This window comes from Ceratotherium simum, chromosome X, assembly GCF_057802395.1.
Source record: "Ceratotherium simum simum isolate JZ-2026a chromosome X, ASM5780239v1, whole genome shotgun sequence".
Lineage (NCBI taxonomy): Eukaryota > Metazoa > Chordata > Mammalia > Perissodactyla > Rhinocerotidae > Ceratotherium > Ceratotherium simum.
The window spans coordinates 1,194,105-1,208,534 of record NC_141940.1 but is presented as its reverse complement, the minus strand read 5'-3'; the positions used below and the strand labels follow the sequence as shown (position 1 = coordinate 1,208,534).

General features: G+C 40.3%; 1 protein-coding gene across 5 annotated transcripts in view; it reads right to left on the bottom strand.

Moving 5' to 3' along the window:
• Window positions 1–14,430, bottom strand: part of BRCC3 (BRCA1/BRCA2-containing complex subunit 3) — a 101,325-nt gene that overhangs the window by 3,259 nt on the left and 83,636 nt on the right. For 2 of the 5 annotated variants that reach the window (XM_087427069.1, XM_087427074.1), the window contains one exon: window positions 9,466–12,808. The exons of the other annotated variants lie outside the window; for them this stretch is intronic. Coding sequence is in view for 1 of the 2 variants with exons in the window: in XM_087427074.1 (XP_087283200.1) it covers window positions 12,786–12,808 (23 nt within the window). In the remaining variant the exon portion in view is untranslated. Of the gene's footprint in view, window positions 1–9,465; window positions 12,809–14,430 lie in introns of those variants that run through there. 5 annotated transcript variants of the gene reach the window in all.

Here is a 14,430-nt window from a genome sequence, read left to right as displayed (position 1 = left end):
CGAGAGTGCCTTCTCTTTTTGTATCTTATCCCTATCTTCTATAGCCCAGCGATAAGCAGTCAACAAACACCAACCTCGCCGTGTCAAAAAAGAAACATCATCTTTCTCTTTCCTTTCCACCGTCTGCAAAGCTTTGGTCACATCCAACGGTTCAAATTGTCGCAGACGAGCATCCCAAGCTTCACATAGCCCTGACCTACAAGCCCACTCCCCAGCCAGAGTGCAAAAGGGAGGGTCCTCCCATCCTGGAATTTCTTCCACCTTGACTTCAGTTACCTTTCGTTTGAATAGGAAAGGCATCTCCTTAATCGAATCCTGCTCACAGCGCCAATTATGTTATGAGAGGTTCGGGGATTTGATCGGAGATGTAAAAGACACTTTCCACTCCAAACAAATGGACTGAAGGTATATTTTATTATATAGAGGATAGTAAAGGTGACAGTCTGCAAACAGATCTAAATAGGTCAAATATTAAGAGGGAAAAAACATCAGCCCGACTGGAAAGGGAAAACACCCACATCGGCTGAAGAGAAATGACACAAATCAACCGGAAAGAGAAACACCAGGTTGACCGAAAAGAGAACACATCAAATCAATTACTTCATATCAAATCAGTTACTTCACATCAAATCAGTTACTCACAACATCCATGCCCCACTGCCGGGAGAGCCCTGTCAATCGACGCGGCTGGGCAAGGGTCACACATCCTGGGCAAGGTGTCCCTTCCACAGGTGGAACTCTCACCAGGTCTCAGCTTCCAGCAGTTTTTATACCATCAGTGATTTTCAGAGTAAGCAATTACAGAGTTTGCAGAGCAAGCATTTAGTGTTTCCATGCACAAAATGGTTATCAGTGGTGTGTGCACTGAGCCCCCTGGCTAACGTCCCAGCCCAGTAGTTGTGTACGTGCATTGTTCTCTTTGGTTATCGTCTCAGCCCGGCACAGATGGCCAGTCCATTCCAGGCTACGACGCTCCAAGAGCCTTGAAATGTTACAACTTGCAACTCTCTCCGTGGGAGAAAGGCCAGTTCCCGGGAAAAGGCCAGTTCCCACCACACAGAAAGCAGCTTTGTATTTCTTTTTTGTGCTGGTGGCTGTAGGTCAATGGAGCGGCCAAACATGGCTGTATTCATATCAAGAGAACTTCCCTCATAGACATGCTCTTGCTGCATCCTATAGGATTTGGTATGTTGTGTTTCCATTTTTGTTTGTCTCAAGGTATATTTTTATTTCTCTTTTGATTTCTTCTTTGACCCAACGATTATTTAGGAGTGTGTTAATTTCTACATATTAGTAAATTTTCCAATTTTCCTCCTGTCATTGATTTCTGTTTTCATACCATTGTTCTTGGAAAAAATACTTGATATGATTTCAATATTCTTAAATTTGTTAAGACTTATTTTGTTCCCCAATAATGATCTATCCTGGACAGTGTTCTAGTTGAATTTACCTATTTTTTCTTTTGTTGTTTATACTTTTGGTGTTATATCTAAAGATCCATTGCCTAAACCAATGTTATGAATATTTACCCCTATGTCTTCTTCTAAGAGTTTTATAGTTTTAGCACTTAACATGTAGGTCTGTGATACATTCTGATTAAACTTTTGTATGTGATGTCAGGTAAGGTTCCAGTTTGATACATTTGCATGTGGATATTGAGTTGTCCTAGAACAATTTGTTCAACAGACTGTTCTTACCCCACTGAATAACTTTAGTCTAGACATAGTCTATATGTCTAGCCTTATGCCATTACCATACTATCTTTATTACTGTAGCTTTGAGAAGTGTTAGTCTTACTGCTGTATTCATTTACAAGATTTTTTTGGCTGTTCAGGGCCCTTTGCAATTCCACATGAATTTTAGGATCAGCTGGTGAATTTCTGCAAATAAGGCAGCTGGAATTTTTATAGAAATTGCATTGAATCTGTAAATCAATTTGGGGAGTATTAAAATCTTAACAAAATTAAGTCTTTCAATGCATAAACATATCTTTCCATGTATTTAGGTCCTTTAAAATTTCTTTCAGTAATGTTTTTAGTTGTTAGTGTTCAAGTCTTACACTTCTTTGGCTGAAATTATTCCTAAGGATTTTATTCTTTTTGATGATACTGTAAATTTTTTTTTCAATTTTTTGTTTATTGCAGTGACATTGGTTTAGAACATTGTATAAATTTCAGGTGTACATCATTATACTTCTATTTCTGCATGGATTACATCATGTTCTCGTGTTCACCACCCAAATACTAATTACAACCAATCACCACACACATGTGCCTAATTATCCCTTTCGCCCTTCTCCCTCCCCACTTCCCCTCTGGTAACCACCAATCCAATCTCTGTCTCTATGTGTTTGTTCGTTGTTATTATCTACTACTTAATGAGTGAGATCATAACGGTATTTGACCTTCTCCCTCTGATTTATTTCACTTTGCATAATACCCTCAATGTCCATCCATGTTGTCACAAATGGCTGGATTTCATCGTTTCTTATGGCTTAGTAGTATACCACATCTTCGTTATCCATTCGTCCCCTGATGGGCACTTAGGTTGCTTCCAGGTCTTGGCTATTGTGAATAATGCTGCAATGAACACAGGGGTGCATGTATCTTTACGCATTGGTGTTTTCACGTTCTTTGCATAGATACCCAGCAGTGGAATAGCTGGATCATATGGTAGTTCTATCCTTAATTTTTTGAGGAATCTCCATACTGTTTCCCATAGTGGCTGTACCAGTTTGCACTCTCACCAGCAGTGTATGAGAGTTCGCTTCTATCAACATCCTCTCCAACACTTGTTGTTTCCTGTCTTGTTAATTATAGCCATTCTGACAGGCGTGAGGTGATATCTCATTGTAGTTTTGATTTGCATTTCCCTGATAGTGAATGACGTTGAACGTCTTTTCATGTGCCTGTTGGCCATCTGTATATCTTCTTTGGAGAAATATCTGTTCAGGTCTTTTGCCCATTTTTTAATTGGGTTGGTAGTTTTTTTGTTGTTGAGATGCATGAGTTCTTTATATGTTTTGGAGATTAAGCCCTTATCAGATGTATGGTTTGCAAATATCTTCTCCCAATTGTTAGGTTGTCTTTTCATTTTGTTGATGGTTTCCCTTGCTGTGCAGAAGCTTTTTAATTTGATGTAGTCCTGTTTGTTTATTTTTTCTATTGTTTCTCTTGCCCGGTCAGACATGGTGCTTAAAAATATGTTGCTAAGACTGATGTCAAAGAGCGTACTGCCTATGTTTTCTTCTAGAAGTTTCATAGTTTCAGGTCTTACATTCAAGTCTTTGTGTACGGTGTAAGGTAATGGTCTACTTTCATGTTTTTGCATGTGGCTGTCCAGTTTTCCCAGCACCATTTGTTGAAAAGACTTTCTTTTTTCCATTGTATGCTCTTGGCTCCTTTGTCAAAGATTAGCTGTCCATAGATGTGTGGGTTTATTTCTGGGCTTTCGATTCTATTCCATTGATCTGTGTGTCTGTTTTTGTGCCAGTACCATGCTGTTTTCTTTACTATAGCTTTGTAGTATATTTTGAAATCAGGGAGTGTGATATCTCCAGCTTTGTTCTTTTTTCTCAGGATTCCTTTACCTATTTGAGGTCTTTTGTTGTTCCTTATATATTTTAGGATTATTTGTTCTATTTCTGTGAAAACTGTTGTTGGAACGTTGATAGGGATTGCATTGAATCTATAGATTGCTTTAGGAAGTATGGACATCTTAACTATGTTAATTCTTCCAATCCAAGAGCACGGAATATCTTTCCATTTCTTTTTATCTTCTTCAATTTATTTCAGCAATGTTTTATAGTTTTCAGTGTACAGATCTTTCACCTCTTTGGTTAAGTTTATTCCTAGGTATTTTATTCTTTTTGTTGCAATTGTAAATGGGATTGTATTCTTAATTTCTCTTTCTGCTACTTCATTGTTAGTGTATAGAAATGCAACTGATTTTTGTACGTTGATTTTGTATCCTGCAAATTTGCTGTATTCGCTTATTACTTCTAAAAGTTTTTTGGGGGATTCTTTAGGGTTTTCTATATATAAAATCATGTCATCTGCATATAGTGACAGTTTCACTTCTTCCTTTCCAATTTGGATCCCTTTTCTTTCTTTCTCTTGCCTGATTGCTCTGGCTAGGACTTCCAATACTATGTTAAATAGGAGTGGTGAGAGTGGGCATCCTTGTCTGGTTCCTGTTCTTAGAGGGATAGCTTTCAGTTTTTCTCCATTGAGGATATTAGCTGTGGGTTTGTCATGTATGGCCTTTATTATGTTGACGTACTTTCCTTCTATACTCATTTTATTCAGAGTTTTTATCATAAATGGATGCTATATCTTGTCAAATGCTTTCTCTGCATCTATTGAGATGCAGATGGTGTATCACGTTGATTGATTTGCGAATGTTGAACCATCCCTGCATCCCTGGAATAAATCCCACTTGATCATGGTGTATAATCTTTTTGATGTATTGTATGCGATTTGCTAGTATTTTGTTGAGGATTTTTGCATCGATGTTCATCAGTGATATTCCTGTAATTTTCTCTTTTTGTGTTGTCCTTGTCTGGTTTTGGTATCAGGGTAATGTTTGCTTGGTAGAATGAGTTAGGGAGCTTCCCCAGCCCCTCAATTTTTTGGAAGAGTTTGAGAAGGATTGGTATTAAGTCTTCTTTGAATGTTTGGTAGAATTCACCAGGGAAGCCATCTGGTCCTGGACTTTTATTTTTGGAGAGGTTTTTGATTACTGTTTCGATCTCCTTACTGGTGGTTGGTCTATTCAAATTCTCTATTTCTTCTTGATCCAGTTTTGGAAGGTTGTATGATTCTAAGAATTTATCCATTTATTCCAGATTCTCCAATTTGTTGGCATATAGCTTTTCATAGTATTCTCTTATACTCTTTTGTATTTCTGAGGTGTCCATTGTAATTTCTCCTCTTTCATTTCAGATTTTACTTCTCTGAGCCTTCTCTCTTTTTTTTCTTGGTCAGTCTCCCTTCAGGTTTGTCAATTTTGTTTATCTTTTCAAAGAGCCAGCTCTTGGTTTTATTAATTTTTTCTGTTGTCTTTTCAGTCTCTATTCCATTTATTTCTGCTCTGATTTTTATTATTTCCCTTCTTCTACTGATTTTGGGCTTTGTTTGTTCTTCTTTTTCCAGTTCCTTTAGGTGCATTGTTAGATTGTTTGAGATTTTTCTTGTTTGTTGAGATAGACCTGTATTGATATAAACTTCCCTCCTAGAATCCCTTTTGCTGTATCCCATAAATTCTGGCATGTCATATTTTCATTTTCATTTGTCTCCCGGTATTTTTTGATTTCTCCTTTGATTTCTTTGTTGACCCAATCGTTGTTCAGTAGAATTTTGTTTAATCTCCACATATTTGTGGCTTTTCTGATTTTCTTCCTATAGTTGATTTCTAGTTTCATACCGTTGTGGTCAGAAAAGATGATTGGTATTATTTCAATCTTCTTAAATTTATGGAGACTTGTTTTGTGGTCTAATATGTGATCCATCCTGGAGAATGTTCCATGTGCATTTGAAAAGAACGTGTATTCTTTGGTATTTGGATGGAATGTTCTGTATATATCTATTAGGTCCATCTGTTCTAGCGTGTCGTTTAAGGCCAATGTTTCCTTATTGATCTTCTGTTTGGATGATCTATCCGTTGGTGTAAGTGGAGTGTTAAAGTCCCCTATTATTATTGTGTTACTGTCTATTTCTCTTTTTATGGCTGTGAATAATTGCTTTATATATTTAGGTGCTCCTATGTTGGGTGTGTAGATATTTACAAATGTTATATCCTCTTGTTGGATTGTTGCCTTGATCATTATGTAATGCCCTTCTTTGTCTCTTTTTACAGTTTTTGTTTTAAAGTCTATTTTGTCTGATGTGAGTATTGCTACCCCAGCTTTCTTTTCATTGCCATTTGCGTTGAGTATCTTTTTCCATCCCTTCACTTTCAGTTTGTGAGTGTCTTTAGGTCTGAAGTGTGTCTCTTGTATGCAGCATATATATGGGTCTTGTTTTTTTATCCAATCAGCCCACCTTATGCCTTTTAATTGGAGCATTCAGTCCATTGACATTTAAAGAAGCTATTGATAAGTATGTGCCTACTGCCATTTTTTAACTTTTCTTTTTCTCAGTGTTTTAGTAGTCCTTCTCTGTTCCTTTCTTCTTCTATACAGAATTGGTGGTCTCTTTAGTTTGACCTCTGTCTGAAAGCTCTACTCTTTAACTCCCCTCCTCCATCATTTTATGTTTTTGATATCACAGTAACCTCTTTTTTGTGCATTTGTATCCATTACCCTCTTATTGTGGAAATAGATATTTTTTCCTATTTGTTCTCTTCTCTTTTCCCTCTTAAATCAGTCCCTTTAACATTTCTTGTAGTACTGGTTTCTTGGTGACAAACTCCTTTAATTTTTGCTTGTCTGGGAAACTTTTTATCTCTTCTTGCATTTTGAATGATAACCTTGCTGGGTAGAGTATTCTTGGCTGTACGTTTTTTCCTTTTAGCACTTTAAATACATCGTGCCATTCTCTTTTAGCCTGTAAGGTTTCTGCTGAGAAGTCAGCTGACAGCCATATGGGGTTTCCTTTGTATGTAAATTCTCTTTCTCTTGCGGCTTTTAGTATTCTCTCTTTAATTCTGGACATTTTGATTATGATGTGTCTTGATGTGGGCCTCTTTGGGTTTATCTTGTTTGGTGCTCTCTGTGCGTCCTGTACCTGGATGTCTGTTTCCTTCCTTCGGTTAGGGAACTTTTCATCTATTATTTCTTGAAATAGATTCTCTGCCCCCTTGTCTCGCTCTTCTCCTTCCGGGACACCTATAACACTGATGTTAGTGCACTTGATGTTGTCCCAGAGGTCCCTTAGACTGTCCTCACTCTTTTTAATTCTTTTTTCTTTTACCTCTTCAGCTTGGGTGATTTCTTCTAGTCTTTCGTCCAGCTTGCAGATCCATTCTTCTGTATCCTCTACTCTGCTTTTGAGTCCCTCTAGTGAATTTTTCATTTCCAGTATTGTATTCTTCGTTTCTCATGGGCTCTTTTTTTATATCTTCCATTTCTTTGTTGACATTCTCACTGAGTTCATCTATTCTTCTCCGCAGATCAGTAAGCATCCTTAACACTCTTTGAACTCGCTGTCGGGTAGGTTGCTCATTTCTGTTTCACTTAGTTCCTTTCCTGGGGTTTTATCCTGTTCCCTTACTTGGAATGTATTCCTTTGCCTCCTCATTTTGCCTCTTTCCCTGTGCTTGTGTCTATGTATTAGGTAGGTCAGCTACGTCTCCTGCTCTTGGATATGTGACCTTATATGAGTGATGCCTTAGGAGGCCTGCAGTGTGCTTCCCTCAGTTCTCAATGTTCCAGGAGTGACCCCCTATGTGGCTTATGCGTGTCCTTCTGTTGTGGCATGTTTGCTCCCCCTGTCAGTGCCCAGAGAGGCTGAGTTATGCTTGTGGCCAGCTGTTGTAATGCTCAGCTGCTTGTAGTTGTTGTGGGCCCTTCAGTCTCTTTATTGGGTGTTGGGAGCCCCAGTACAGTTGGCTGCAATTTCTAATACCACATTTGTGTAGCAGTATTTCTTTTAAGTGAGTAGGCCCCCAGCGTCATCAGTTGTTAGGCTCAGGGCCTTACAATTGCTGTAAGCCTCCAGCCTATTAGGTCTCTTGTCAGCTCTCTGAGGATTGCAGCTGGGTGGGGCTGGCCTCAGGCACAGGAGCACCCAATTGTTTCAGGCTTTGGAAGGTGGGGCAAACCCCCTATGTAGGTCTTTGAGAAGCACAAGTCTTCTGCAGCTGACAAGCCCCACCACACACAGGTCCACACACACAGTCAACACAGTCCTGCCCGATGTGTGTGCCCCGACCTCCTGAAGTGGACCCAGTCTGTCCATGGTAGGAGCCCCACACACTCCACCACTGCCCCACCCTCTCCACCTGCTCCTTGTGCACGCCCTACCCCACTGAAGTGGGCTCAGTTGCCAGGCTGCAGAGAATCCAGTCACTAATCTATGCAGGCCCACAAGATGCCTGAGGGCCTGTTGTTGGGTGGGGCCAGTCTCTAGGGTGGGCTGCCTGACCTGGCTGAGCTGGATTAAATTGGTGTTCTGGTGGGTGGGGCATACCTTGGGCTAGCAGACCTCAGGGAGAACTCCAATGGCGTCTGTGTGAGCATGCCCACACCAGGCCACAACAATGGCTGCCGCCAATGTCCTAGTCCCTAGTGAGACCCCAGTGAGGTCTCACTTCTCACTGCAATGCACTCAGAGCCTATCAGGTGAGTCTGTTTTCACCAAAGCACTGTGCACCTTTCTTGCTGGGTATTTTATGTTGCTTTCTGAAACGGGTGAATTTGTGCATGGGCCCTTTAAGAGCCAGTTTTAATTTCTTTGTGAACCAGCTTTTCTGGGGGTACTCCCCAATGTTTTAGTAGCAGGCAAAGTCAGATATTATGCCACTTGTCTGGATTGTGCTGGGTCCAAAAAATGCCCACAGTGGGGGTGCTCCCAGATCAGGGCCCCACTCCTCCAGGGAGGGTTGCGTACCTTTGTGCTGCTCCCGGGAGGCCATGACGCTGGCGGCTTGTGAAGGTGGTGTTTTTCCTCTCCAGAAGGGAATTTCTGCCTCTTCCACCTCAATTAGGATTATCGTTTGTAGCAGGAGTTTCTCTTATCCAGTTTTCAGTTCTCTGTCCTGGGTAATTTTTCCACGAGTAGTTGTAAATTGGCTGTGTCCGTGGGAGGAGGTGAGTTCAGATTCTGCTTATGCCACCATCTTGACTTCTCTCCTACTGTTCAAAATTTTATGCTATTGTTCATGGAACTGTTTTTCTTAATTTCATTTTCAGATTGCTCATTGCTAATATATAGATGTACAACTGTTTTTTGTATATTCACCTTATACCCTGCAACTTTGATGAGCTCGTTTGTTAGCTCTAATAGGTTTTTTGGTTCATTCTTTAGAGTTTTCTGTGTATAAGATCATGTCTTACGAAATTAGTTATAGATTTATATCTCCTTTTCAATTTGGGTGTATTTTCTTTTTTTCTGCCTAATTGCCCTGGATAGAACCTTCAGTATAGTATTGAATAGAAGTGGCAGGAATAGGCATCCTTGTCTTGTTCCTGATCTTATGCAGAAAGCAATCTTTCACCATTAAGTATGATGTTAGCTGTGGGTTATTTGTATATGAATTTTATCAGGTTGTGGAAGTTCCTTTCTCTTCCTGGTTTGTTGTTTTCATCATGAAAGGGTGTTGGATGTTGTCACATGCCTATCTTTCATCTGTTGTGTTTTTCACTCTTTATTCTTTTAATATGTTATATTACATTGATTGATTCTTATATGTTGAACTAACCTTGCACTCTTTGGATAAGTCCAAGTTGGTCATAGGGTATAATTCTTTTTATATGGATTATATAAAAAGATTATATTGATTATATAAAAATATATAAATTTCTGGATTAGATTTATTAGTAGTTTGTTGAGGAATATTGCCTCTATATTCATAAAGAATATTGGTCTCTAGTTTTCTTGTGATGACTTTGGTTTTGGTATAGGGTAGTAGCAGCCTCATATAATGAGTTGAGAAGTGTTTCCCCCACTTCTGTTTTTGAAGAATTTGTGAAGGATTGGTGTTAATTCTGAATTGGTATTAATTCAAATGTTTGGTAGATTTCACCAGTGAAGCCATCTGGTCCTGGGCTTTTCCTGGTGGGAAGTTTTTAAATCACTAATTCAATCTCTTGACTTCTCATAGGTCTATTCAGATTTTCTGTTACTTCTTGGTGCAGTCTCAGTGGTTTGTGTGTTTCTAAGAATTTGTCTATTTCATCTATGTTATCTAATTTACTGGAATACAGTAGTTCATTGTTTACCTTAATAATCCTTTTTCTTTTTGCAAGGTTGGTAGTGTTGTCTCCTATTTCATTCCCAACTTTAGAAATTTCAATCTCCTTTTTTTTCAGTCCAGCTGAAGGAATGTCAATATTGTTGATCTTTTCAAGGCACTTTTGGTTTTATTAATTTTTCTCTATTGATCTATTCTCTATGTCACTGCTGAGATCTTTATTATATCCTTCCCTCTGCTAGCTTTGCATTTAGTTTGTGCTGCTTTTCCCAGTTCTTTAAGGGAGAAAGTTGGCTTATTAATTTGAAATCTTTTCTCTTCATTATGTAGGCATTTTCAGCTATAAGTTTCCCTCTGAGCACTGCTTTCACTGCACCCCATAAATTTTGGTGTTATGTTTTCATTTTCATTCATCTCAAAGCATTTTCTTTTTTTTTTTTTTTGAGGAAGATTGGCCCTGCGCTAACATCTGTTGCCAATCTTCCTCTTTTTCTTTTTCCTCACCAAAGCCCCAGTACATAGTTGTAGGTCTTTCTACCTCTTCTATGTGGGAAGCTGCCTCAGCATGGCTTGATGAGTGGTGAATAGGTCTGCACCCAGGATCCAAACCAGCAAACCCTGGGCCACCAAAGTGGAATGCACGAACTTAACCTCTATGCCACTGGGCCATCCCCTCAAAGTATTTTCTATTTTCCCTTGTGATTTCTTCTTTGACTCATTGGGTATTTAGGAGTGGGTTGTTTAATTTCTACTTTTTTTTTTGGTGAGGAAGATTGGCCCTGAGCTAACATCTGTGCCAATCTTCCTCTATTTTGTATGTGGGACACTGGCACAGCATGGCTTGATGAGTGGTGTGTAGGTCTGCACCTGTGATGTGAGCCTGTGAACCCCAGGCCACCAAAGCAGAGTGCATGAACTTAACCACTATGCCACCAGGCCAGCCCCATGTACATATTTATGAATTTCTCAAATTTCTTTGTTATTGATTTCTAATTTTATTCCCATGTGGTCACAGAATGTCATGATTTCAGTCCTTTAAATTTATTGAGATTTATGTCCTAAAATATGGTTTAATCTGGATCATGTTCTACTTGCATTTGAGAAGAATGTGTATTCTGCTGTTGTTGGATTGTCTTATAAGTTGTCTATTAGGTCTAGTTGATGATAGTGTTGTTCAATTCTCCTGTTTTCTTGTTGATCTTCTACTTAGTTGTTCTATCCACTATTGAAAGTGGAGTATTGAAGTCACCAACGGTTATTGTTAAATGGTCTATTTCTCCTTTAATTCTGTCAGCTTTTGCTTCATATACTTTGGGGCTCTGTTGTTAGATGCATATATGTTCATAATGGTTTACCTTCCCAATCAGTTGACCTTTTTTTTTTTTTTGGTGAGGAAGATTGGCCCTGAGCTAACATCCATTGCCAATCTTCCTCTATTTTTTATGTGGGTTGCCACCACAGCATGGCTTGATAAGTGGTGTGTAGCTCTGCGCCCAGGATCTGAACCTGCAAACTCTGGTATGCCAATGTGGAGCACACGAACTTAACAACTACAACACTGGGCCAGCCCCTGGGTTGACCATTTTAATTTTATAAAATGTCCCTCTTTATCTCTACTAACATTTCTAAAATAATCCATTTTGTCTGATATTAGTTTAGCCATTCCAGCTCTCTTATGGCTGCTATTTGCACGATATCTTTCCCCATTTTTTACTTTTAGTCTTTTCATATCTTTGAATCTTAATGTGTGTATCCTGTTAACAGCATATAGTTGGATCTTGTCTTTTTATCTAACAATCTCTTCTTTTTGATTGGAGTGTTTAATTCATTTATATTTAATATAATTACTGATAAGTTAGGATTTATTTCTGCCATTTTGCTCTGTTTTCTGTCTTATATGGTTTTTGACCTTCCATTCATCCTTTACTGCCTTCTTTTGTGTTAGATATTTTCTAGTGTACCATTATAATTCTCGTTTCTTTTACTATATTTTTAATAGTAATTGTTCCTTCTAGACTGCAGCTAAGTGGTTTTATATTCTGTAGCTATACCCTGAGTGGGGCAGGACGGAGAGCCTCATACTTCATCAGAATCCAGAAGGCAATGAGAAACTGTCTCATGACAGCCTCCCAGGGGAGATAAGGTGAAAAGGAGATGGCCTTGAGGCAGCAGCTCACAAGCCTCCCATCCCCTTGTGTTCTGGGAGGATCACAAGGCATCCTGTTAAGACCCAGATAAGTCATGGTTCAAGCTTTGCTTGGATAGATACATGCAAGGTCATGAGGGCACCTTGGTGGACCCATTCTCTACAGCTCCACCACTGACCTTTCACACACCCAACTAAGAATTCTCAGGCACATAGGCCACCCCATCAAATATATTCTAACTGATAGAGGGTTATACCAAATCCATTCTGTTTGTTTTAGCCAACATAGGACAAGAGTGATAGTGACTATGATTTCCTAGTATTATGGTCAGACCCACTTGGAGGACAGACTCTAGCCAGGCTCCCCAACTGGAGGTAACCCAGTTAAATGTGTCATTGATCCAGGTATAGTAAGGGGTTTTGATGGTTGCACATACCCTGCCTTAACCGACCAGCAGTAAGTCCAGGGCAATGAGATATTTTTCATTATCATTACCACTTACACTAGAGAGTATAGAACAGTTTGTATGTGGCAGGCTAGTACAAGCCTGACATTCACATAAGAAGTCATAGTGACCTTGGCAGCAGCATTCTGTTGAGCTGGGGATAGAGTCTAATTCTATTAAGTTTTTGTACAAAAGAGCTTTATTAGTTTCCATAAAGTAAATCTTGTTCTATCATCTTGAGTGGAGGCTGTTCACTCCTGGATTCAGCAGCTGGGATGTTTCTGAGAATCCTGAGAGATTCTTTGTTGGTCAACCATCAAGTTGAGAGTGGTGGTGGCAATCTAGGTTAAATTGTCCAAGTGCCCTGCAGACAAGAGCTGAGAGGTTAGTGGTCCCCCCTCCACTCCTGACCTCCTGTGCTGTCTCCACCAGTGAGGACTGTGCCCACCCTTCCACAGCCAGGTGATTGGTAATGACCAGTCCCTGCAGCAGTCACTTCACTCTTTTCCAGTCTTCCCCTTGTCTCACCTACACCCTGCTCCTGGACTTCTCTCTGAGTGGCTCAGCAGTTTCTTCTTTGTATCCCTTGTACCTAGAATATCTCCCACCTCTGACACATGGGCCACACCAGTATCACTTTAGGAGTCATCATCTCATATTTATGATCATTATAATCAATATCTATAATTACTCAAATCCAGCAAGCAGTCAAGTGACAAAAGGAGCACCAGGTTAGAGTCACCAACCTCAAACTCCGCTTTGCTACTTCCAAATTCCAGTAGCCCAGGGTCCCAGGGGTAGCCACGGAAGGAACAAATGTAGAGTGAGAAGGGTTAATTCTGCACTTTGGGTCTTGTAAAGCCAGTGTAAGCTTCTTCCCCCTTCACCACCTTATAATTAAACATTCTATTTTGATGGGAGGTACCCTTCTGTGGAATTGTCACATTTATAGCCCAAACTGTCATGAGTGTGTGCTAAACTGAGAGCTGAGCCTCAGTCATCCAGTTGTTTTTTTCAGTGTTTCCTTTGAGTCCATGCCATCTTTCAATAGTGCCTGCTGGCTGGGCAGGACAGGTCTGATGAATGTGTGGATTCTAGTGTTCATCCTCTGAGGCTCCTTGTCCATGGGCATCCACATGGCTCACGTGGGTCTTGTACAATCTGTTGCTGTAATGTTTGTCCCACAGAGGCTGACTTGATCATCCAGTTGTCCCATCAGGTGCCAGCCTACCCTGCCCAAATTGCCGATATGTTGGCTACTGCCCATGAGGCAGTGAAAATGTAACGAGGTGCATTTGGGGGGATGTTCTAAGGCTAGCACCACAGCAACTCTGCCCATTGAGCAGAGTTCCCTTTTCTATGCACAGTTTTAAGCAGTGTTTTTTGGACCTGCACAGTTGCAGTAGCCCAGTACTGAAAAAGATAAGTGGACCACGGAGGCTTGGTCCCAGTGCAGCACACACTTGAGAGGCAGTGCAGGTTGTAAATGTGGCAATTCCCTGGAAAGGTACCTCCCATCTAAATAAAATATCTAATTATGGGGTTGAGAGGGGGTAAGAGGCCCAGTCTGGCCTTAAGAGAGCTGATCCATCTTTGAGCCAGGCCCAGGCATCCTCAAGAACCTGTGTATCAAAGGCCTCAAGGAAAGAGAAAGGGGTGGGATAAAGATCAGGCCATACAGACTTCATCCTGTTTCTACTAGCTCCTTCCTCAGGATAGTGATCCCCCACTTCTCTTGCCCTGGCATCCTATACTGCCCTTATACCACACAGATGGGGTGGGGAGCCAGGTGGGCTCCCAGAGGTGCACTCATCCCACCATCACTGTTCTGATTGTGGCATTCTCCCACTGGGCACATCCCTGACAACCTGAAAAAGTCTTAAACATTCTCAAGACATCTAGTCCCACAGTACATTCAGCAGTATCAGCCACGAGCATGGGAGTATGAAGAATGTCCATCAAATAAAACAGAACACAAATTAGTTT